The sequence below is a fragment of the Eretmochelys imbricata genome, chromosome 3 (genome assembly GCF_965152235.1).
Source record: "Eretmochelys imbricata isolate rEreImb1 chromosome 3, rEreImb1.hap1, whole genome shotgun sequence".
NCBI lineage: Eukaryota > Metazoa > Chordata > Testudines > Cheloniidae > Eretmochelys > Eretmochelys imbricata.
This window is the reverse complement of record NC_135574.1, coordinates 86,349,058-86,375,535: the sequence shown is the minus strand read 5'-3', so window position 1 is coordinate 86,375,535 and position 26,478 is coordinate 86,349,058. Positions and strand designations below refer to the sequence as shown.

General features: G+C 39.3%; 1 protein-coding gene across 1 annotated transcript in view; it reads left to right on the top strand.

Moving 5' to 3' along the window:
- Positions 1 to 26,478, top strand: part of LAMA4 (laminin subunit alpha 4) — a 150,142-nt gene that overhangs the window by 109,788 nt on the left and 13,876 nt on the right. The window contains exons 21-30 of the mRNA XM_077811707.1: positions 1,514 to 1,676; positions 3,838 to 3,971; positions 5,444 to 5,615; positions 8,422 to 8,553; positions 11,535 to 11,677; positions 16,456 to 16,594; positions 18,995 to 19,129; positions 20,538 to 20,671; positions 22,497 to 22,661; positions 24,255 to 24,408. Of these exons, the coding sequence (XP_077667833.1) occupies positions 1,514 to 1,676; positions 3,838 to 3,971; positions 5,444 to 5,615; positions 8,422 to 8,553; positions 11,535 to 11,677; positions 16,456 to 16,594; positions 18,995 to 19,129; positions 20,538 to 20,671; positions 22,497 to 22,661; positions 24,255 to 24,408 (1,471 nt within the window). The remainder of the gene's footprint in view (positions 1 to 1,513; positions 1,677 to 3,837; positions 3,972 to 5,443; positions 5,616 to 8,421; positions 8,554 to 11,534; positions 11,678 to 16,455; positions 16,595 to 18,994; positions 19,130 to 20,537; positions 20,672 to 22,496; positions 22,662 to 24,254; positions 24,409 to 26,478) is intronic.

Below are 26,478 nucleotides of genomic sequence, written 5' to 3'. Positions count from 1 at the left end.
TTTATGTGCAGCTGCTCTATTTCTTATGAGATCAGTTTGGTTTGAGAATTTCACAAGTGAACAAGTAAAACTCAGCAGTACCTATATAAGGTACTTTAACTATCTAAGGCCTTGTCTACATTGTCATTTACAGCACTGCAACTTTCTCACTCAGGGGTGTGAAAAAACACACCCCTGAGCTCTGCAAGTTTCAGTGCTGTAAAGCGCAGTGTAGACAGTGCACCAGCGCTGAAATATGTGGCAGAATGCAGTAAAACAGAGCAGGAGACTTACAATTTTCCCCCAAGTAGTTCAGTCACAAATTTAATTAACGCATTATTTTTTTAATGAACATCATCAGCATGGAAGCATGTCCTCTGGAACGATGGCCAAAGCATGAAGCAGCATATGAATCTTTCGTGCATCTAGCACATAAATATCTTGCGATATCAGCTACAACAGTGCCATGCAAATGCCTGTTCTCACTTTCAGGGGACATTGTAAATAAGAAGCAGGCAGCATTATCTCCCAAAAACGTAAACAAACTTGTTTGTCTTAGCAATTGGCTGAACAAGAAGTAGGACTGAGTGGACTTGTAGGCGCTAAAGTTTTACATTGCTTTGCTTTTGAGTGCAGTTATGTAACAAAAAAAATACATTTGTAAGTTGCACTTTCATGATAAAGAGATTGCACTACAGTACTTGTATGAGGTGAATTGAAAAATACTATTTCTTTTGTTTATCATTTTACAATACAAATATTTGTAATAAAAAATAATATAAACTGAGCACTGTAGACTTTGTATTCTGTGTTGTAATTTAAATAGATTTATTTGAAAATGTAGAAAAACCTCAAAAATATTCAATAAATTTCAATTTGTATTCTATTGTTTAACAGTGCGATTAATCGTGATTTTTTTAATCACGATTAATTTTTTTGAGTTAATTGCATGAGTTAACTGCGATTAATCAACAGCCCTAATATATATATATTTTAATTGCAGTTAACTCACACTATTATATATATACACACTCACACTTTTTTTTTTTTTAGGAAAGGTGAAAAAAAGCTAGAAAACAGAAATGTCTCCTCCATAGTTAACAACGTATTTTTTCCATTTCTCCCTGATCCTACACTTGACCCAAATATTTGCCCCAAGAGCTCCAGAAAAAACAATTGGGCCTGTATTTCTTCTCCACCATTTTTCCACCAGTGCAACTTCAATGGAGCTATTCATTGGCACAAGCCTAAAAGTCTAATCTTGTTTCCATTGGAGTCAGTAGAAATTCCCATTGACTCCAAGAGGGCAGGCTCAAGTCATAAATGGAAGGAGAATCCACTGCAATCTCTGTAATTTCTCACTTTTATCCCAGCCAGAACACCAGATGGGTGATGCTTTTCTGGTGGGGAAAATATTTACACTAAACAACCAAAAAAACTTTTTTTAAAATTATCTTTTCCTGTTTCTTATATCTAACCATCAAGCTAAAGATATGACTATGCAGCCCTCTTTTTCTCCAAATTCCTTCAACAGGGTGGGAAAGCATGGCAAAATATTTCTAACTGTGCCGAGCCCTAGCAGCACAGCTGAAGAAAAATTCATCAAAAAAGGAGAGGTCCCTGGTGCTGACTCCCTTTTGGATTTGGAGCCCAAAAATACCGTCTTCTATGTTGGTGGAGTGCCTTCAAATTTTAAGGTAGATCAAATAACTCTTCTGTATATATTGAAATTTAAATAAATCAAACCCAGGCTGCTGGGACTTCCTTTACAAACTTGTCATTAATGGAAAGGTTTGGTTATTGGAAACATCCTTATTAAGTCACATACCACATTACGATTCTTCAACAAGTTCCCTGGAATCTGCAGCACTGACCAAGGCTAATGCTACCATCTACATAGAATGTCCTCCAATGAGAAGCTGATCAGATTCATCTTGGCTACAGTAAAATGTTTCTGACATGTAATTAGAGAAAAAATACGGAGTTATTGTTCTAGATGGACACCTAGTAGCCCAACTGAACAATGCGTGCTTTCTGCTATACTCTGTCAACGCTGGGTACCAAGTTTGGCATAGAGACTTTCCTATGTGAGGGCTGTTGGATGGCCAATTTGAAATGTGATAGTGGCCTCAAGGTAGACACCCTATAGAATTCATGGTGCAGACATCCATATGTTCCTAATATTAGCCATAAATTGTTTGCTACTTCTGTGAAAATTAGTTGGAAAACCCATTTTCTAAACATCAAAGACTCTTAAAGATTTTAATCAGTAAATATCTATTCAGGGATGTAAATCTGCACACCAGAGATGGTTCAGCAGAATTACTAAATCCCAATGAGGACCTGATATGACTGTGGAAAAAGCCAACTGATATGCCAATTAATGCTGGTTGTAACAGGCAGATAATGTGCTGACGAAACGTTTGCTGCTGCTATGTCTATTCTACAGTGCAGCATTTTTTAACATTGGAAGACTGCTGCATTAATTCTGCCAGCTTTACTTTCATTTTGTTTTTACATCACTTAATTTTTTCCCTTTCACTAACAAGGCAATTTAAATTCAATTTGCAGTGATCATTGTTGAGTTATTTAAAATAATCTCTGCTGAACTTTAGCTACTGGCAAAGATAAGTTCCATGAATATGCGAGAATCTCTCAGAGTTCACATGCTTTTTTTTTCCTTTCTTGTGGTATGAAATGGCCTTTAAACCACAAAGAGATGTAAATGAAATGAACACAAAATACTGGGGGATATTTCCATTTAGATTGTTATGAAATGTTGTTCTTTGAATATCATAAAGACAAGGTGGGTGAGATAATATCTTTTATTGGACCAACTTCTGTTGGTGAAAGAGACAAGCTTTCAAGTTACACAGAGCTCTTCTTCAGGTCTTTGGATAATAAATTGTGTAATTCGACTAAAATAGATCTGGGATTAGTCATAAAATCATTATAGCATCATATAGCACCATACCCTAAAATCTAACTCCTTTTTCTTTTGCCCCTTGTCTTTAAAAACTATGGTGGAAGTTCTCATTTGTAGTAGTCCTATCTAAGCATTTGTTCTCTTCAGCGGTTATTCATTACTCCTTTGTAGACCACAGCATAACTGCCTATCCCCATGCTTGGACACACCACTTCCCATATCTGGCTCACTAACTTTAAGAGGGGTGTTAACAGGCCACTTTACCTGGAATGGTCCCTTGAAATATGTGTTAACTACTTATGCTAAACAATCTGTCCACCTTGTATTTAGCTGTGACACTCTGAGTAGGTTTCCCAGACCTGAAGAAAAACTCTGAAGTGAGCTGTGGCTCACGAAAGCTCATGCTCAAATAAATTGGTTAGTCTCTAAGGTGCCACAAGAACTCCTTTTCTTTTTGCGAATACAGACTAACACGGCTGTTACTCTGAAATCTGTGTATGATCAAAAGCTTGTCTCTCTCATAAACAGAAGTTGGTCCAATATAAGATTGTACCTCAGCCATCTTGTCTCTAAAGCTTTGTCTACACTAGCACTTTTGCTGGCAAAACTTTTGTAGGTCAGGGGTGTGAAAAAACACACCCCAACAGAAGTTTCACTGTCAAAAGCACCGGTGTGGACAGTGCCGGTGTGGACGGTGTGGCCAATAGCTACCGCTGTTCGTTGTAGGTGGTTTAATTATGCCGGCATAGAGTAACTACACAGGAGACCTTACAGCAGTGCAGCTGTGCTGCTGTAAGGTCCGTAGTGTAGACATAGCCTAATACTAAGAGCTTCAAAACAAAATTGATCTCATGAACAAATGAATTTGGCATCTCTGAATGAAATACATATGTTGACTTTACCCTTTTGCCTTTGTTTCCTTCTCTGCACAGCTCCCTCCCAGTTTGAACCTGCCTGGCTTCATTGGCTGCCTGGAACTGGCCACCCTGAATGATGATATAATCAGTTTATACAATTTCAAGCACATCTACAATATGAACACCACTGTATCGCCACCTTGTGCCAGGTAGAGAAAAATTCAGTTGTTACAATGAAGTTATTTGATAGCCTGCAATGTTTGCAGAACCGAATGGCTACTTCATTTGTTTCGTTTTAGAGAAGAATATCAGGATAATATTAACTTGACCTTTCCTGAATATACCAACTGGCTTGATCTGTTCTACAATTGTACATTTTCTTTGTTATTTTCCATCTGCACAAATTGTCACAAATGGCTTATTTGCTCCTCTGACACAGAGCCATTAGTCATATGCTCCTGAACTATTCAGTAAAGATTTTTCTTCTTTTTAAGCCCTTTGCAGAAAGAATGAGAAATGTTCCACTTAAAGGGAAACTGTAAAATTCATTTACTGTAAATATTTATGGGAAGTTTCTTCATTTGGTAGTCAGGAACTCTAGTTTTGTGTTGCATTTTGATGTATATCTGTATGATCAGAGAGGAAGAAACTCTAGTATTGTTGGAAATAAATGTAGATTTTAATAAATCTGAAGAGAGCAACAAAAGTATAGGATTTTCTTTCCAAATCTCTCTTACAGAGAGCAGATACTTTGAGTGAAAAAGCCCTATTTGCCACATCTCTGTAACAGTGTGTGAAGGGTACATTCCTTGCATAATTGAGGATCCAATCCATCTTCAGTTAAAGTACATGTTGGATTCCCATTGACTTCTATGGGAGTTGGATAACCCTTAAAAAGAATACCTCTGCCTATAATCAGGAAGGCTTATGGCCCTAACACCTGTCCAAGAATGAGCCTCAAAACTTTCCAGTTTCCAACATATAACTATAAAAAACTGGGCATGTTTAGTCTTGAGAAAAGAAAACTGAGGGGTGGGACCCCAGAACACCTTCAAATATGATAAGGGCTGTTATAAAGAGGACAGTGCTCAATTGTTCTCCAGGTCCACTGAAGGCAGGACAAGTAGTAATTGGCTTAATCAGCAGCAAGGAAGTTTTGGGTTTGATATTAGGAAAAACTTCCTAACTATAAAGATAGTTAAACTCTGGAATAGGTTTCCAAGGGAGGTTGTGGAATCCCCATCACTGGAAATTTTTAAGAAGAGGTTACACAAACATTTTTCAGGGATAGTCAAGGTTTATTTGGTCCTGTATCAGTGCAGGGGCTGGGTAAGATGACTTCTCAGCATCCCTTCCACACATACATATCTATGACTCTGTACCACAAAACCAACACATGACCTTATGATAAGGGAGACTGATATACTATCACAGCCCTAAATAATTTTTCAGGGAAAATTCTCAGACACCAGTGTAAAAATAAAAAAAATCAGAGACCTAAAGTCTCCGTCCCCCCCAGGGATAAATAAAAGTTCAGGATGACTGTTCCAAGAAAGTGTTATAAACTCTGACACCCAAATGTTAACAACTCCCTGGATCTTTAATGCAGGGTCATAATGCTAAGAATGCTCTAAGATGGGTTCTAATTCTTGCTTGTTTCTGTGGTTTTTTTCCATGCTAGGAATAAGCTGGCCTTCACTCAGAGCAGAGCTGTGAGCTATTTCTTTGATGGCTCTGGCTATGGTTTGGTGAGGAACATTGAGAGAAGAGGAAGATTCAGCCAGGTGACTCGTTTTGACATAGAAGTTCGAACACCAATAGACAACGGGCTTATTTTCCTGATGATTAATGGAGTGAGTATAAAATTCTGTTCTCACACTGTCCCCTGTTTCTCTTGTGCCTATTCTGCACAGTTACTGTGCAATACCCCCAACGTGGATGATTTATATTTCATTTTGGAAGAGAAAATTCCCTTCTGCTCACATATCATGAGGAACCTGAAGTACTGGGTACAAAGCTCCTAGTATTCTCTGATTTACTCTCATTGGCCCTAATTCTGCTCCCACAGTGGCATAATGAGCACTTCAGTGGAGTTAGGGTAGCATGAAACCACTTAAAGTGAGAAGATAATCACACCCAGTATTTTTACTTTTATTTAAACATGAATGCACTGTCCGTGCTATCAGATGTTACTATATAGTAGTTGACATGAAGTTCTATACATTTGTCCCCTGGTAGATAGATGGCTGAACTCTGTTAATACAGTGCAATAGAATATCAGGGTTGGGAGGAACCTCAGGAGGTTATCTAGTCTAACGCCCTACTCAAAGCAGGACCAATCCCCAATTTTTGCCCCAGATCCCTAAATGGCCTCCTCAAGGATTGAACTCACAACCCTGGCTTTAGCAGGCCAATGCTCAAACCACTAGACAAGGTGGATGAGATAATAGTTTTCATTGAACCAATATAGTTAGTTATTGTTGTAACTTGGAATTAGAGACTATCCTAAACCAAAATGGTGAATCCAAGCACCCCCAAATTTTCAGAAGTTTAAGATTGTCCCCTACCTCTAGAATGGTCTGAACAAAAAACCCACATCCAAACATCTTTAGGCTTTACAAAATTTTGAATATAAACTCAGACTTGTGTCTTGAGGCATCTCTTCCTCAAACTTGCAAGCCCAGTCTGGGTTAAAATAATTTTAATGAAGCAAAAGAAAATAATTTATTGTGTAGATATGGCAAAAATATCAAGAAAGTAGAACAGTTCACCTGCCTGAACAGAACCATATCGGCTAATAGAGACCTCAAGAAAGAAGTGACATCAAGGATAGAAAGGCATCCACAACATTTACTAAATGCAACATCGTATGGAAATCAAAGAAACACAGCACCAGAACAAAACAGATGCATTTTAATTCAAACAACATTTCAGTGCTAATAGATGGCTGTGAAAGCTGGAGATCTACCAAAATGTTAGTTAGAAAAGTAGATGCTTTACAAAATAAGTGCCTACAAAAGATACTGGGTATTGGTTGGAAAGACTTCGTCACAACGAAGAGGTCTGAGAAATCACCAACCAGCAGCTCGTTTCCACTAGAATCAGAAGGAAGTGCTGGACATATCTGGAACATGTACTCCGGATTCCAACACACAGACACCCATGAAGCTGTCAAGTGGAAACCAGACAGTGTCAGGAAACAAGGGCACCCAAGAGAAACCCTAACAAGAACCCTTCACCGGCAGGGTAGAACAGGTTATCTCAATACCATAGAACAGTTGCAAGCAGCAGCAAATGACAGAAGGAAATGGAAGATTCCACCCCGTATGCCAATATTGGCTCATAAGGATGTAAAAATGTATGTTGATACAGTATGTGCACAGACTTCACTGCAATGAATTAATTCCATTTTAATGAAAACACTTACTTGGCAATGTTTTCCGCCAGGGATACTTACAGAAGAGATTTCTGTAGTGCAGATTGCTCTACAGCATCTGAAAACCACCAGTAACCTCAGCTCTGCTTTAAGCAGCAGTTGCTACCCAAAAACTCTTCTGTAGTGGATCAATAATTGGTTTCTTCTGAGCAGAAATTCCAAAAATTGTGTCTCAATTGTACTTTGTAATTTTGTACTCTGTGATGGAAACTACAGTCATATTGGACATAAGCTGTTGAAGACCAGTTCTGTTGATGGACATTTTTAGTTGGATTGTACAAAACCAGCTACCACTGTTATGTTCTATGTGGATAGCTCATAAATATGCAAAAATAAGATTCTTTTTACTTTATTTACAAGTTTGGCCTGTTCCTTTTGTAGTGTTTTCTGAGGTTTAACGCTCTTTTTTCTCCATTAGAGACTGTCATATTAATGTTAGAAAAATATAAAAACAAACATCTGGCCAGATCCCCAGCAGCTGTAAATTGATCCATTTTACTCCCTTACATGTTTAGATGGTTTACCAAACTAATTCTATGCCACAGAACTTGAATTCAACTTGATTTCTTGGTCCTCCTGTGCCGTGGTATTTCTCTCTCCTTTAAGTGCTCCCCATTTGTTCCCCTGAAAAATTCACTACCTTAATGATTTAGCTGAGTGCTGCTCTGCTTATGAAGTTTTGTATGCAGTGTTGGTGTTGCTGTGTTGATCCCAGGACATTAGAGAGGCAAGGTGGGTGAAGTAATATCTTTTACTGGATCAACTTCTGTTGGGGAGAGAAACAAGCTTTCAAGTTTACTCTGTGTAAGCTCAAAAGCTTGTCTCTCTCACCAACAGAAGTTGGTCCAGTAAAAGATATTACCTCACCCACCTTGTCACTATAAAGTTTTGGTTATCCAACCATAGAATAGAGTCCATAGCATGTGGCATAGGTGACCAATGGCACAGCCTGAAAACCTAATTCAGAATACTGAATAAGTATATGTTTCAAACAGTAGTTCACCAAAATTCCAAATCAATACTGTTTATCAAACAATTTATGAATAAAAAAATCCAGGAAAATTATGATAATTTTGCAAATAGGTAAAACACCATTTTCAGTGAATAAATTTTTCATAATTAATAGTTCAACCATCTTGAATCATATAATATATCCATCTCTATATTGCTTGCATAAGAATGATGTCTTTATACTTTCCTTTAATGCTGTTTGTTTTGTACAGAGTATGTTCTTCAGTCTAGTGATGCAGAATGGATTCCTGTATCTGCGCTATGACTTTGGCTTCAGCACCACCCCCATGCTTCTTGAAGATTCGATGAAGAAGGCTCAAATAAATGATGCAAAATTCCATGAGGTAATACTGATGTGAAAGTATTTTTATTTAGCTAGCCACACCAAGAATAATAAAGCATAATGCTCGATTGCTTCTCTTATAATTAAAGAACCAAAAGATGATGGGTCAGATTTTATATAATACCAAATGTGTCAGTTTTGCTATGAAGTGGCAAGGAACACCGGGCAGAAAAAAATATACTAATACTAAAAAGTATTAAAAGTCAGAATAAAACTATTGTGACAGGGTCGGGCCAGATGGCTACAGGAGAGTAATTTTTTTTTTTAAAGCAGAAAAGAATTTTATTTGTGTAACACTTACAAAGAATCACCAAAAAGGATAAAGCAAAACTATGCAACAAAACAAAAGCAAACACAAGGTATAACACAGCATCCTTCAGGAGGGAGAAGTGTTCAGGCTAGCCTGGGCCCAGAGCAGGGGGGCTTCCTTGACACTCATGGTCTTCCACCCTCCTGAGTTACCTGGTGGCCTAGAGCGGGGGGGCTTCCTCGACACTCATAGTCTTCCACCCCCTCGAGTTACCTAGTGCCACGCCCAGTGTCACAGATTATTCCTCTCCTGAGAGTGCCCGACAAGATGGGCACGGCTGCGGCGTGGGTGGTTTGGGGGTGGGGGAGACGTACACCACGTGTGATAAGACCCCTCCTAGGTGACAGTGATGATGGTATCCACAGCGGCAACGGCTGGGGCTGGGGTCTCTCGCTCTTCCCCTCAATCAAAGGGTCAGACGGAGGGAACCGGATGGGGTCACCGAGCAGAGAACCTCGGACAGTGCCCACCGCTCCTCGAAGGCATCAAGGGAGTCGGTGGACGCCGCCCAGAGGAACTCCGCCCGGATACGTAAATGTACTGAGGATTGGAAAATGGTCCTACAATCACAAGACGCTTCATTAGCCAACTTCCCCTCTCTGGTTTTATAAATGGCTGTTTTAGCTAGGGCTAGGAGGAGGTTAACCAGGAGATCTCGCGATTTTGTGGGGCCACGGATGGGGAGTGTGTAGATAAAAAGGTGAGGGGAAAAGTGTAGCCAAAAGCGTAATAAAATGTTCGTGAGGAGCCGGAAAAGGGGCTGCAGCCTGGCACACTCTAAATATACTTGTGCCAGGGTTTCCCTCACGTTGCAAAAAGGGCAAATATCCGGGATGGGGGTGAACCGCGTCAAAAACACGCCCGTGCTCACAGCTCCGTGAAAGAGCCGCCAACTAATGTCCCCGACGGGCCTTGGGACCAAGGTGGAATACAGGCTGGCCCACTGGGACTGCTCACCCTCCAAAGGTGGCAGGAGGTCCCACCACTTTGTATCGGGGTGGAACACCAGGGTGTGGGCGTGAAGGGTGTGAAGCGTGAGTGTGTATAGATATTTCCGTGGCGCGATTTGGAAGCTGACTGGCTGCAGTTTATGCAGCCGGCTCGCAGTGAAAGGGTGAGGGGTTTGTTGGGATCTACGGGGTAGGGGCCCAATTGAAAGGTCCGGCGGGCCTGGGGTAGAGGGTGGGCGGGGTGCGCCCTCGCACAGGGCTCGGTTGAGATAAGCCTGAGCAGCGGGCGTCAAGGCGGCCTTCACCTCCTGAAGTATGCGCCGGGGGGTATGAGGTCTGGAGAGCCCCATGCGCCGAGCAAGTGTCAGGGGATCCAGCCAGTCTCCCCGGTCGTAGTCCAGGAGGTCTGCGACTCTCGTGACTTCCGCCAGGACCAAACTCTGGCGCTCCGAGCAGGACTCCGCCGCCTGCACACGGAGCTGGGGGTTGTGTAGCAAGGGCTCCGCGAGGAGATCTGCTCCCACGGTGGCCACCACGGACCTGGTCGTTGAAAACAGTTTCCAGGTCCGGAGGAGGTCCTGGTAGAAGACCAGCAGCCCGGAGAGGTCTCGCGGAAAACCTCTCGGACAAAGACTCCAGGAGGAAGGTCCTATGGTGAGAATAAAGAAGGTGTTGGGAGGAGGCCATGGGGAAGTAGCCCAGGGAGTTGTAGCTGTCGCACAGCTGTTCCAGGAGGCACTCTAGACAGCTGCATTCCACAGGGCCCTGGGCTGGAACCCGGAGTAGAGGGTGGGCCCGGGTTCCCCCCAAATCCTCCCAACTCCTGGTCAGACACAGGAGGAGTCTACTTGGACTGTGGGTTCGGAAAAATGGCCAAGCGGAGGGCTGCCGTGAAGCTCCAAGGTGAGTAAATCCACCAATAAGCGTAAGACCCACCAACGTAGAGGAGGAACTTTGTTACACTATATATCCAGAGGAAAGCACTTCATAAATATGGTTCTCTACAACCACAAATCACTATTTTAACTCAGTCAGTTTTAGCAGCTACTGTATTACAAAGTGTTGAACTCCCATTTCGGTACAAAAGAAATTACTCAAATGAAATTCAGTATTGGTGTTGGAACTATAGACACTTATTTAGGCATTCAGCAACCTGCATTAGGGGTTCCAGAGAATTTGCTTCAAGCCATCATAGCTGTGACAATGACAGTAATAAATCTGAACCATAAGGGCATGATTCTTCTCTCACTTACATGGTGCAAATTAGGAGTCTGTTTATTGATATCAGTGGAGTTACAGTGGTATTTAACTTGTGTAAGTGTCAGCAGAACTAAGCCCTAAGTTTCAACAATAAAATCAGATTTAAAGACATATCCAAATTCTCTACTGAAGTCAATGGAAGTGCTCCATTTACACCAGTATAGAATTTGGCCTGTGATTATTTTTTACAAGCAAATGAAAGAAGGCTTCTGTTTGTTTTTGGCCATTAGAGAAATCATTATATTGAAATGAACTCACTACTAGTCATTCTTGTCAGCTCCCCACTGATTCACAAGCCTCTTTTTGACTAATTAGAATAATTGTTAATTTTAAAAAGTACAATAGACAATAATTATAGACTCCCTTTTATTAAAAATGCCAATTTGGCAAACCCAGCATGATAACTTCTAAAAGACAATATTTTTGGACATTTGGAGTTGAACTGTTCATTTCTCCTTTCAGATTTCTGTTATATATCACAATTCTAAGAAGATGATCTTGGTGGTGGACAGACGACATATAAAAAGTGTGGAAAATGAAAAGAAAGCAATGCCATTCACTGATATCTACATAGGGGGTGCTCCTTCCGAGATCTTGAAGTCCAGGTTTGTTGACAGTCCAGGTTCCATCAGTACTTATCTCATTGTCGCACAATGGTTTGCAAGAAGGTGTGTTTTACCACCTTTGCTCCTTCAGGAAAAACAGCTTCTAAGATTCCATTTTAATTTTGCTCAGAGCTCCAGGTATAAAGAACTTGGCATCTGTACATTGATCCAAGATGGCTGTAGCTCTGCTGCTGGCTGAAATTAGTCATGTGATCTAGAAGAGTCTCCACAGAGGATAACAGAAACTGCAGTACAGCTGAGACAAAAATAAATGTTTAAAGAGTGTATGAAAACAAATATATATACATATATGTACATAGGAAAAGCTAATCCCCCTTCTTTTCAACAAGCATTCTTCTTTGAGCAAAATGCCTTTAGCTTATGAACACAGATATCATATCTCACTCTCAATCATATTTTCAGATAAAGGGATTTTTTCCACTATAAACCTTAGTTCAAATCAGTCTCTATTTATCCTTGGGCTCAAATGTAGCTGTCCCTGTACTGATGTGCAAAGGTTTTGAGGAGAGATCCCAGGGATCCTTCTCTTTCCCCTCAAGCCATTGGACAAAGTCCAAGCATAGTCCCATTAGGGAGTACAGGTCCTACTTCCTAAAATGAGCAGGAGTAGGACCATGAACACTCTCTGCTCCTATTTTAGGATCAGCCAGAAGATTTTGTTAGATGCATAAAGTAGTACTCTGAAATGATGGCAGAGCTGCTACTGCATTATTACACTTCCCATTGTAAGATTTGTTTTCAGTTGCTTATAACTTTGCCAGACTTTAATCGTGTGGGGTAAAAAATTTCCATGCTGTGTCTCCACCTCAGATTGAACACTTTTTGAAAAATTGCAGAAAAATGGTTCAGCCTTTTGCTAGAATGAGGTTAAGTACAGGACCCCTGCCTCATTCAGTGAACAGGATGGACCTGCTCTGAGGATTAATCAGGGCTGTGTTATAAAGGAGACTGTTGTCTGTAGGACCCCTGCCTCATTTGTTGCAGAAGTTGGAAGATGTGCAACTTTATGGTCTTTATGGCTAAGGCAGTTGAATGCTGCCCTGGAGAATTGGATTTGATCCCTGCCTCTGCCACAGAATTGCCATGTGAAGCTGGGCAAGTCATTTAAACCAAACTTATCACCGGTGGTCATTAATTTTGTGTTCCCCATTTTCTGCGTGCCTGATTTGAGACCCTGAATTCTGACTTGCAGAAGTGCAGCTGACTTGCAGCTGTAACTGATGTCAATGGGAGCTGTGCGCTGAATAAATGAAGTCCTACACGAGGCTAAACACTCTGAAAAATCAGATCCTACTCATCTCACTCGGGTGGCCAAAATTAGCAGATATTTTCATCCTTAATCTTTCTGTGTCTCAGTTCTACAGCTGTAAAATAGGGATAATACTATCCATCACCTCACAGGGGTGTTGTAAAATAAACTTAATTAAGATTTATGAAACACTCATACTATAGCGATGAACACCATAGAACAGTCCATGAGAAAATTAATAATTCTATATTCAGTGCATGGTATGAATAGTGTGTAGTAAATGGCTGGGGCCAGACTCTGAACAATGAGGAGAAAATGAAAAATAAATAAATAAAAATAAATAGCTGCTCATTCAGTGAGCAAAATCCATTCTGTGCATCGAGTGAGGGAGAATCCTGCGGAAAAAAATACTAATTAAAGATTCTCTCATAATGCATACACACAAAGGGGCTGAATTAAGGTTGCATAGGCAACATTAAGTCTGGCATTTACTACTTTTTAAGTGCTTCACTTTGCAAACTTATTAATGTTTTTTAACGTAGGTCATGTGTGTAATATAAAATAATGAATGGTATAGAGAAGGTATATTGGACATTTCTTTGCCTTTTCTCATAACAGCAAAATAACATAGCACATCAAACAAAACTGAAAGGTAACGACTTTAAAACTGATGAAATACAGTTGTACAAAATGAGTAATTAACCTGTGTAACTCATTGCCAAATAATATCATTGAAGCCAAGAGCCTAGCCATACTAAAAAAAAAAAAAAAATAGTAGGGCTGTCAAACAAAAGTAATTGTGATTAATTGCAAGATTAAAAAAAATCATGATTAACTGCAGTTTTAATCGCACTATTAAACAATACTAGAATGCCAATGTAAATTTATTATGAATATTTTTGATGTTTTTCGACATACAAATATTTCCACTGTAAAAAAAAAAAGAAAAGACAAACAAAAAAATAAACTTGCAATGTACAAGTCGAAGCATGAAGGGGCATACAAATATTTAGCATATCTGGCACATAAATACCTTGTAACACCAGCTATAACCGTGCCATGTGAACACCTGTTCTCACTTTCAGGTGACATTGTAAATAAGAAATGGGCAGCATTGTCTCCCATAAATGTAAACAAACTTGCTTGTCTTAGCTATAGGCTAACCAAGAAGTAGGACTGAGTGGACTTATAGGCTCTAAAGTTTTACATTGTTTTGTTTTTAAGTGCATGTATGCGGAAAAAAATAGTTGTACATTTGTAAGTTTCACTTTCATGACAAAGATCGCACAACACCATTTGTATGAGGTGAATTTAAAAATACTATTTCTTTTGTTTATCTTTTTACAGTGCAAATATTTGTAATTAATAATGATATAAAGTGAGCACTGTACACTTTGTATTCTGCGTTATAATTGAAATCAATTTGAAAATGTAGAAAAACATCCACAAATATTTATCATACATTTAAATGTGTATTCTATTATAGTTTAACAGTGTGATTAAAACTGCAATTAATTGTGACTAATTCTTTTAATCTAGTTAATTTGTTTTGAGTTAATCACTTGAGTTAACTGTGATTAATTGACAGTCCTAAAAATTAGATATTTATACAGAGAATGAAAACATCCACAGTTACATTATATAAGATAAAAATATAATGGACCAAATTCTGAGGTGGTGTAAATTGATATAGCTCCATTGAAGTCAGTTGATCTACACTGATTTACATCATCTGAGAATCTGGCCCAATAAATATAAACCATCATAATTCAAGGAATAAACTGATCACTGTGACGATGGCTAGGAAGAAACGCTCTACAGGCAGGTAACTCCAGAATTTCCCACTATGAGGATTCTGATACCTTCCACTACTAGCCACTGTCCGAAGCAGGATAGCAGACTAGATAGAACACTGCTCTGATTGATATGGAAATTCCTTTGTTCCTGGAAAATATTCACCAACCATCCTAACCAAAATCTGAATTAAATCTTTATCTTCCATTCATCTTCCATCAACATGTACTTGATTTTCCTGAGGAGATTTACATTTTACTGAATTTGTTACTTTGCAACTAGCTAATAGACTTAGGAAGTAATCTGGTTTTCCTCCAAGGCAGTATATTTTCACTCACTCCAGTAGCCTTTTCCTCTGTCATTTTTCTTGTCTTCAAATGAACAAATTTGGAATCCCATTCATGTATTTTTCCCTCACACCATTTTTTTCCCCCAGTTAGGGATATTTAACTAGTTAAGTAGCTATTTGAAGTAACAAACCAAAGGGATTACCCACATGAGGAAGGATCAGCCCCTTAACCTATTTATTAGGACTTGATCCAAGTCCCACAGAAGAGAATGGGAGTTTTCCCCTGACTTCAATGGGGATTAGATGAGGCACTTTGTGCTTATTGTTTAGAACATACAAATAATTGCTGATAATCATCCAGACTTCAGCTAGGCTGAATCTCCCAGATCATTTGAGGTTTATTAGCACAGTCAGTGTTTAATTTACCCCTGTGGAAGTTGATGGAGGTAATTCTGAAATAGCACCATTATGTGCCAGTAACTGAGTATCTTCTAACATCTTTGTGCAAATGCCAACTGAAGTTCTACCTTTATCCACAGATAAAGAGAGAAACAATGATAAGGTGATTAAGGCACTGGCCTGGGACTAGAGAGATCCTGTTTCATTTCTTGGCTCCACTACAGAAACTTTCTATGGAACCCTCAGCAAGTCACCTCACTTTTCTTGTGCCTCAGCTACCCATCTGTCAAATCGGGATGATAATACTTTTCTACCTCCAAAGGGTGTTATGAGGATAAACTCAATGATGTTAGGTGCTCAGATACTATTATGATGAGCACAACAGAAAAATGTCTGAGAAAGAGTAGTCACTACAGATTGCTGTGCTAGCAATCTCAAACCTGACATTAAAAGGATTACTGAAGGCTATATTCTGCTCTCATTTACCACCTTGAAACCATTTAATTAAAGATTCATGGGTGTAAGTGAGATCTGAATTTGGTCCCAAATCCATTACCTCTGTTGGTATTATTTGTTTTGCTAGTTAAGTCCTGTCTGTTTCCTGAAATGAGACTGGAATTGCCTATTGGGGCAGTTCATAGAGGAAAAACTGAAACATAACTTTCATAGATTTGTTCATAAGACAAAAGTCAAAACCCATATTTTTCTTCTTAAAAATAGAAATCATACCACATTTTAATTTCAGTTGCTATTTTAAACTTCTCAAGATTTCTCCACATGATTTCTTCAGCATACTCACCAATTTCCCTCCTTAACATTTGTAAGTGTTGATGTATTTTGACCTTTCAGAATATAAAACATGGGGAAATAGTTGCTGTACATAAAAAGCTGGGATTGGGATTGACTGGGGCAAGAGGTTTGTGTTTTTCAAGTTTTCTGAATGCTATGACAGGGGAAAAAGGGGGAAAAGTACTTTTGTGAGGATTAGGGTTAGCTAATTGCAGTCTGTTTGACACTGTTTTCCAGCAATGTTAGCCCACACCTCACAGTAAATACTGGCTTTAAGGGCTGCATGAAGGGTTTCCAGTTTCAAAAGAAGGATTTCAACTTGTTAGAGGAGTCAGGAACCCTGGGAATCAGTTATGGCTGTCCAGAAGAGTCACTTGTAAGTATAGCACCATGCATGACGCCGTGGCAAACTTTTGGTTGTGGATCTGACCATCAACTTGACCATTAATTCCAAATAATGGGAAGGAGAAATCTGCAACCCAGGAACTATACTTAACTCATTGATTTTGATTTTTTTTTAATTGCATACTGAAATGATTCCTAACTTTTATGCTGAATTGCAGTACAAAATAATCGTGTTTTGTCTGATATTTCAAAAGTTGTGACGTCAGGATTCAGTCTGTAATACGTAATGTACTGTATTCTGAGGGCAGATAGTCCCACTTTATTCCATTTTTGTTTTCTGAAGTAAAGAGAATATATTCTTAGAAAGGGAGTGCTTAACAGAAGAGGAGTACAGAAGGCAAATGTGAAAAACAACAGAATGCTAACCCATCTATGGTACTACTTCCCCAGGAGTATTGACAGATGGACAAATATTTCTAGGCTGATCCTGTTCATGGAGAAAAATGAAAGGGTATTGTGGATAAAGAGACTTTTCCTCTCTGTGGCTTTTCTTCTTATTGTTGGATTGTTTCAGTAAGCAGAGTGGCAACCAAGTTTGAAATGTATGATGCCACATGGCAGCCATTTCAATTTGTGCATTACAACCAATATGAACAGACAAAAATGTCAAAGCATTTTCTGGTCAGAAAACCACTCAGAGGTCCATATGAAAACTCCAAAGAAGAAAAAATTGTCCTTGGAACCTCTGGGTCAGTTTTCCCGTTGCTGTCACCAATACAACTACAACCCCATCAAACTTAATGGGATGGCATTAGTACAAATGACCCTCCATCGTGAATCATTCTGTTCAATATAATAGAAACCTGGTAAATCTAGATAATGTACATGATCCTTCAAGTGTATATCTGCACCCATGCAAAGCCCCATTGAAATCAGTAGGACTTCGTGCCAGAGCAGAAATCTGTGTTTGTAGAACTCATTACAGAATTCGAGTGGATATCAACTAAGTAGGGGGGAACCTATAGCTTTGTAACATACTCTTGTCAGTATTTATTTTCATATTTTCACTGAGAAACATTGATACAGAGTCTTCATGGGGCAGGGAATGTAGGCAAGGGGGGAAATCCCTGTGTTTATTCAGGTTTCAGAGTAGCAGCCATGTTAGTCTGTATCCGCAAAAAGAAAAGGAGGATTTGTGGCACCTTAGAGACTAACAAATTTATTTGAGCATAAGCTTTCATGAGCTACAAGCTCACTTCAGGCACCCGATGAAGTGAGCTGTAGCTCACGAAAGCTTATGCTCAAATAAATTTGTTAGTCTCTAAGGTGCCACAAGTCCTCCTTTTCTTTCTGTGTTTATTCAGGGATTCATTCAGTTTAGGACCTTTACTTCCCCTGAGTTCAGTGGGCTTTGAATGAGGCCCTTAGTCTCTAAAGAAATAGAGAACAATTTGACTTACATAGTTTAAAAAAAAAATCGAAGAGAATGTTCGAAACCAATAGGAAAGGGACAGCTAATAAGACAGTAAATATCATAATGCCGCTATATAAATCCATGGTACAGCCACACCTGGAATACTGTATGCAGTTCTCATTGCCCCCATCTCAAAAAAAGATATATTAGAATTGGAAAAGTTACAGGACAGGGCAACAAAAATGACTAAGATATGGAACAGCTTCTGTATGAAGAGAGATTAAAAAGACTGGGACTTTTGAGCTTGGAAAAGAGATGACTAAGGGACAATACGATAAAAGTCTATAGAATAATGAATGGCTTAGAGAAAGTGAATAAGAAAGTGTTATTTACCCGTTCAAACAACGGATGGGGTTGATTTCAGCCAATGAAATTAACAGGCAGCAGGTTTTTTTTTAAAAAAAAAAAAGGGAAAAAAAGGAAGTACTTCTTCAAACAACGCACAGTCAGTCTGTGGAACTTGTGGCCTGGGGATGTTGTGAAAGCCAAAACTATAACGAGGTTAAAAAAAAGCTTGCTAAGTTCATGGAGGATAGGTCCTTCAATGGCTATTAGCCAAGGTGGTCAGGGATGCAACCCCAAGCTCTGAGAGTCCGTAGCCTCTGACTTCCAGAAGCTGGGAGTGGACAAAAGGGGATGGATCACTCAATGATTGCCTGTTCTGTTCATTCCCTCTGAATCATCTGGCATTGGCTACTACTGGAAGACAGGATGCTGGGCTAGATGGACCTTTGGTCTGACCCAGTGTGGCTGCTCTTATGTTCTTACTTTCTTAATGTTTTCACAACATACCACTCCATTTAAATCAGTTTAAACCTAGGGGACAAGTCTGAATTTTTCATATGAAAATTGGCCCACCTGAATCTGGTGAAAAAGGGAGGCTTCCATTTCTGTTGTTTATTATTGTTAAAAATACTTCCTATAGCACACTTGTGACTTTGTTAACTTGGCATGCAGATGTCCCGCAGAGCATATTTCAATGGAGAGAGCTACATTTCCTCCAGCCAAAAAATGTCACTCTTTGAGTTTGAAGGCGGCTTCAACTTCCGGACTTTGCAGCCCAATGGGCTGCTATTCCATTATGCTGAAGGAGTGAGTATGCTTTTTTTCTTTTTTTTTAAACATACTGGCATTATGGAGAATTTCATGATCATTTCCTGCTTCGTTTCTTAAAACCAAAAAATAATCCACGATTTAGAAATACCGGTTGATGAGCTAATTTTCATATTCTACACCCAGTGGACCAAATCCTTCAATGTTTTATTTGGGCAAACTCCCACTGACATCAATGGGATTTTTGCCTAACTAAAGATTGCAGGATTTGATCGTTTGCATATAACAGTTCTCAACACAGTGCGTACAGTACAAATGCGGATTGTGCTGTGTCTAGCACAACAGGGCTGCAATCCTGATTTGAGCACATAGGTCCTACCACAGTATAAATAATAGTAATAATAATGGCAATATTTCCTTCCCCGGGAAAAACACATGCAAGGGAAGATGAAGTAGAGAACTCCTTGAGTTTAAATTGGTGGGGCTATAGTCTGACCCCTCCTCAGGTGACACAAATCGGCCAAAAAGTTGGCTTCATCCCCAGCAGGTGTAGACTCCCTATCCCATCCCCCACCATAGGATGCCTGTGTGGTGAGAAGGAGCAGTTTTGAAAAGGCCCCTTGCAGTCATGAGCAGCCAAGCTGCTCTAACTGCTCCCTCTGCAGTGTGCAATGGAAGGAAGCATGGGGCTTAAACTCGCTTACAAGTTGATAAGTGCGCATAAGTAGTTCTAAGAAAGACTCCCTTGCAGTCAGCCAGGCTAACCAACACTTTCTTACCCATCACTTCTGATTTTGGCTCAAAGGATTAAGACCCTAATCTTGTGAGATGTTAAGTACCCTCTTCTCCAATAGGAGTTCAGATACTTAGCTTCTCCCAAGAGCAGACTGTATGAACCTTAAAAACCAAATAGTACGGATGCCTGTTTCAGTGGAATAGATAAATTATTCCTGCTGTTTGGGGCTGCAGTCCCAAATGCCTCACTCCCAGAGTAAATTATGTCTCTAGACAATTGTGAATTAAGAAATGGGCTTAAGCAAAGTTCATATTTGCAGTCTGATTGGGGGAAAAGGAACATAAATATGCTGGGCTCACCACAGTGGCTAGCCTGAAGTATCAGATATTCTGTAAAAAAGAAACCCAGAATCACAAATTGAATGTAAACACCATAAATTGCTAAACTGATGGAGCCTGTGTGATAGATAAGGGGGAAATAATCAGGTACCAGACCTCAGAGTATTGTGGTTTAAAGGGTGACAATATAAAAAGAATGTCTCACTTCTCACCGGCCATGCTCTGCACACACTTAAAACCCAGGGGGGAATTGCAATAATACACATCGCTAACTAGCAAAAAGGAAAAATAAATATTAAAGGAAAACTCATGTAACTTTTAAAGCTTTTTGTATTAAACCTGCTCCTGAAACAAGTTTTTCTTTGTGTTTCAGCCAGATATGTTCTCCATCTCTATGAATCATGGTGCTGTGGTTTTAAATGCTATGGGAACTGAAGTTCAGTCAAAAGAGACACGCTACAATGATGGCAAAACCCATTTTATCATTACCTCTGTCTCACAGGAAAGGTAAAGCTGTTCAATATCTTTGATTCTACCACATATAGTGTATGATATGTAGCTCTTTTATGTACATAATGTCTTTTAATGTTGCGATTGCAAAGCCCCTACTTTAGGAGCTTTTCTCACAGCATGTCCTATTTCAAGGGATTATCACTTCTTTAGTTAAAAAACACAAGCCCAAAATCCAAATGGCTGAATCATGGCCTGGAGATGGGTCTTTTCACTAAGATTCTGAAAAAAATATTCTTGTAAATTTTATTGACTTTTTTTGTACTCACCTGTAAAAGCACCTTAATAAAACTGATGTGATTAATTCTAAAGAAGGGGTGATTGCTTTGCTTAGTTAAAACAAAGTAGAAACTTAAATTAACCAAGGTATCTTTATGCAAAAAAGTCATTATACAGTATATGGGGAAACAAGTTCATATTTTTAGCATTGACAAAAATATGCTGGATTCCTGACAGCAGTGAGTGAGTCTACACATCCACTTTTTATAAAACTTGAAACATTTTCCCTGAAGGTTTTATTTCATCATTGTACTTTAAGTATTAAAAAAAAATAATAATAATCTTTTGTAATTTGAAAGCCAAATTATCCAAAAATCTTCCTCCTGGTCTTCATATGTGCATATGCAACTCTGTGAGAGGAAATCGTTGCACACATACTTTGTGCTCTCACCTGCACAGTTTTTGTGCATTAAATGGAGGTTTTCATGTGTGATCTCTGTAATTTATTACGGCATTTAAGAAAAATTGTTCTCGAAATTACGTGTGAGCACAGGTCACATTTTGAAACTTTAGCCCTGAAATAGTCATCATGAGGACTGACATACTACAGTGAGCATTTTGACCTCAGGATCTGTCATGCCAGATCAGAACCTAGATCTGTTTGATCTAGTATTCTTCTTTTGATATTGATCAATATCTAGAATTGGCAGAATTTGATGATTTTTTTATAATTTTAACATAATATCAATGTTTATTTTAAGCACCTTTTTATTTTTATCAATTTAAATGTTCACAGTTGTGGAAAATTATGGAGGGTCAGACTATGGCGGGCTCAGTCAACAATTGTTTAATGATAGTCAACACTGAGATTCAAAAAGTTAAAGTTTTATAACCACTGAAACACAAATTGTCAACATCATATCAAAATATACAAAGTAAAAAGCCTTAAACCAAATTCTAATAAGTTCTCAAGCTGCATTCTTCTTACTTTGTCTATCTGTAAATTTCAATTATTACAGATGGAAACATTTTTAAGTCGGTCTGTCTGTGTATGGTGAAATCAATACTTATTGACATTTACCAATAAATATTTAACCCTTCCTAGCCTGAATCAGAAGCTCCAAATATAGGCAGTCTGGCATTAGAGAGGTGAAATCTTTCCTGACTTCTGCTGCAATTAGTTTTCATGCTGCAGAATGAGATTTGATTACGCTGAAGCAATACAATATCATCTTAAACACCAAAGTGATATGGTGTGTGTATGGTATCTCACTTTTCCATATACTGTTCCATCCTTTCACTTGAGATCAATTAGTTTATTTAGTCTTAGCCATAGTGTACTGTGGCTTTCTGAATATCTGGAGTATCTCAAAGATCTCACTGGAGCTTTTGGTCATTGGACTCCAAGATACCACGCTGGCTAATTCCACCGCCATTTATTGCATAGCTGGAAGGAAATAGGTTGTCTTCTGATATTGCTATTTAGGGAATCAGACGCTGAGTTCAGCATTATGGGAACACTGGCATGCATAACACACTGTGTAATAACTCTGAATAAGCTCTTTCAAAATCAGTTTGTGAAAAGGAATATTTCTCTTTGCAGATACGAGCTGATAGTAGATGACAAAAAACATAGCAAAAAGAATCCAGCTAGAGACAAAACAGAGCAAAAGCCTGCAAGTGCCAAGAAGTTCTACTTTGGTGGCTCTCCCATCAGTACTCAATATGCCAATTTCACTGGGTGTATAAGCAACGCCTACTTCATCAGGTAGGTAACATCCACAACAGTACACATCAAACAGTCTGTGTCTGACAGCATAGAAAATAAATACCAACGAGAACTGATTATTTTCACGATGAAATATTTTACCTTATTTCGTGGAGTTACCCAATGTATACAAACACCTTTTTCTTTAATTTACTATGAAATGCCTCAGAACTGCCCTTCTACATTAAAAACCTGTTGAAGTGGAAATAACTATTGAGGTAAATCAGCCATTACCATACTTGCTAATTACTTTGGTGCAATGTGTAATTTGCAGAATAATTTACATTTGTATAATATAATTTACAGCTCTGCCTTTGTAATAAAAGGATATGACAGTGTCTCACAAAGCCTCCAAGCTGGGAGTTTGGTCTTGTTGAAATGGTTAGGCATGGTGGATCTAAATCATTTTCTAAAATGTTCCTATTTCAGTTTTTTTTCTGAAATGTATTGCTGGTTAATGGTGCCAGATTGAGAGTCCTGCAGACTGAAATCCTTTGTTTATGAACAGCATAGATATAAGACAGGCAGATGCTGAGCAAACTGCACATATTGTCCCACCACTGTGCTAGCCTTGAAGGACCATCTGTGTGTGGGTGAGAGGGTTGTTCATCCCCTCTGCTGAGACTGCCAAGAAGGATACCAACTAATGCCAGCTGGGAGAGTGTTTTGTGTGTGTGCACCCACGCTCTAGTAACTATGAACTTAAATGTAGTCAGATTTATTTTCCAAATATCAGATTATCAAGACGGTGATTCATACAGGGAAATTGGACTGATGGGTGTATCAGTCCAGATTGCCTTTTGCCCTGCACTAGCCACCCACCGCAGGTCACAGTCCAAGGAGGGGACAGAACAGAACAGTTACGCCTCCTCTTGCACTGGTAGGAAGAGGTAGAACTTTATCTCCATTCCCCGATGCACGTCAGGCAACTCACCTGGGCAATGTGCAGAGCAGAATTGGTCCTTCCAGATTGAACCCCAATGGAGCAAGGTCAGTCTGCTTCTGGGTCAGCACAACTATCCACTCCCCTTATTCTGGGCAAAAATGTTATATATACACACAATGAGCCCAACTTTTTCCCCATGATTTGAAGTAACAGAGCTCTCTAAAATTTCACTTATAATAAGAAAAGGAGTACTTGTGGCACCTTAGAGACTAACCAATTTATTTGAGCATGAGCTTTCGTGAGCTACAGCTCACTTCATCGGATGCATACCGTGTAAACTTCAGCAGACTTTATATACACACAGAGATCATAAAACAATACCTCCTCCCACCCCACTGTCCTGCTGGTAATAGCTTATCTAAAGTGATCATCAAGTTGGGCCATTTCCAGCACAAATCCAGGTTTTCTCACCCTCCACCCCCCCACACACAAACTCACTCTCCTGCTGGTAATAGCCCATCCAAAGTGACAACTCTCTACACAAGAAGAAGATCTCTGTGGTTGTCCTGGTGATAAGTGAAAAAATTATATATTTTATACTAGCTTAATTTGGATACATTAATTATTTTTCCATTCTATTTTTAAAAAGCTATTTTTGCTACACCTCAGTCAGTTATTCTTCACATTATCCCCTCTTTGAAACACAGGTTGGATCGAGAGGTTGAAGTGGAAGATTTCCAGCGGTACCCTGAGAAAGTGCAAACTTCTCTTTATGGATGCCCTGTTGACTCACCTCCAGTTGCCCTTCTCCATAAGAAAGGAAAGAACTCTTCAAAAGCCAAAGGAAGCCATAATAAAAAGGTTAGAACTGTCTGACTTGTGACTACTCTGAAATCAATTTACAGTTTGCCAAAGTCCACATATACTGCCTCATGATCCTAGGCTGGCCAGATTTTTTGTGGTTCCAAGACACATCTGAAAAACAACAGAGGATGGGACATGAATATTTGAATATTTCGAGGATGGGACATGGCCCCTTTGAATATTTCATAATTTCAAACAGATGATCTCATTTTGCAGATTCCAAGATTCATCAAAGACTTTTTTCATTATAGTTTCACCCATTTTTAAAAGAGACTTTTAAAATGCTCTACCAGCTACTGATGCTTTTACCTGCTAATGAAAATGATTTCTTTATGCCTAACCCAATCGTTTATCTGGGGAAAGGAGATATACAGAAAGATGTAGTAAAAGTCAGAGCATCATAGTATTATAGTAGTTATAGATGGGAAAGAACATATCAAATCCAACCCTCTGCAAGTTCTCCCAACAAGAACTTATCAGATACTACACTTGATCTCTTAGCCAAAGGATCAAAAAGGGTGTCAGTTGTATAATTTGCTAGTTTTTGTTTGGGGTTGTTAGGCTTTGGGGGAGGGGGGTTTGATTTTATAACAAAAGTAAAAGGACAATCCACTGTAACTTTTCTGTTGGGGACACCATCATAGGGCCTAATCACATCAGCCACACTATCAGAGGCTCGTTCACCTGCACATCTACCAATGTGATATATGCCATCATGTGCCAGCAATGCCCCTCTGCCATGTACATTCGCCAAACTGGACAGTCTCTACGTAAAAGAATAAATGGACACAAATCAGATGTCAAGAATTATAACATTCAAAAACCAGTTGGAGAACACTTCAATCTCTTTGGTCACTCAATTACAGACCTAAAAGTTGCAATTCTTCAACAAAAAAACTTCAAAACCAGACTCCAACATGAGACTGCTGAATTGGAATTAATTTGCAAACTGGATACAATTAACTTAGGCTTGAATAGAGACTGGGGGTGGATGGGTCATTACACAAAGTAAAACTATTTCCCCATGTTTATTTCCCCCACCCCCACTGTTCCTCAGACGTTCTTGTTAACTGCTGGAAATGGCCCACCTTGATTATCACTACAAAAGGTCCCCCTCGCCCCCACTGGTAATAGCTCACCTTAAGTGATCACTCTCCTTACAGTCTGTATGGTAACACCCATTGTTTCATGTTCTCTGTGTATATAAATCTCGCCACTGTATTTTCCACTGAATGTATCTGATGAAGCGAGCTGTAGCTCAACAAAGCTTATGCTCAAATAAATTTGTTAGTCTCTAAGGTGCCACAAGTACTCCTTTTCTTTTTTCTATTGCTGGACACTTACAGGGCTGCATTTGCCACAGCTTCAGGAAACAGTCATATCATTCTTTCCTCATTAGTAGAATTGAAAAACAAAATTTGAGGTCTCCTAAAAAGTGTGACAGAACGTTCCCCCTTCTGTTTCATCTTTAGTCTTAAAGCAGTGAGCTAATTTTTGCTCTCAGCTACATCCATGCAACTCCATTAAGTATAGTCAACTTGCATTGGTGTAAATGAGTGTCAACCTTAATCCAGTATCCCTCGGCCCGCACTGCTTCCCGCGGCTCCCATTGGCCAGTAGGAGCTGCGATCGGCCAAACCTGTGGATGCTGCAGGTAAACAAACCATCCCGGACCACCAGTGGCTTTCACTGACAGGCCTCAAAGGTTGTAGGTCCCTGTGCTATGCTATGCTGAATTGCAGCAGAGCTCACATCCTTAAAAGGGAGGGAAGACCACCACAATGGGCTCAGGCAAATTCATAAGAACTGAATTGCCATTATATGTTGGCTAAGCAGTTAGAAATTCTGTGTTTCTCTGCATCAGTGGTGGGCATGGAGCTGAAAATTAAATACAATAGAATTGTTTGGGGACAGCTATATTGATTAGATTTGGAACAACTCCAGATATTTTTATAAGCAATGCAAAATATCACCTGCCAGTATTGGTAATATTATATTGTAACAGTATTGTCGCTGCTCATCATATGCACACCCACTTTAAACACTTATGTAATGGCTTTCTTTGTA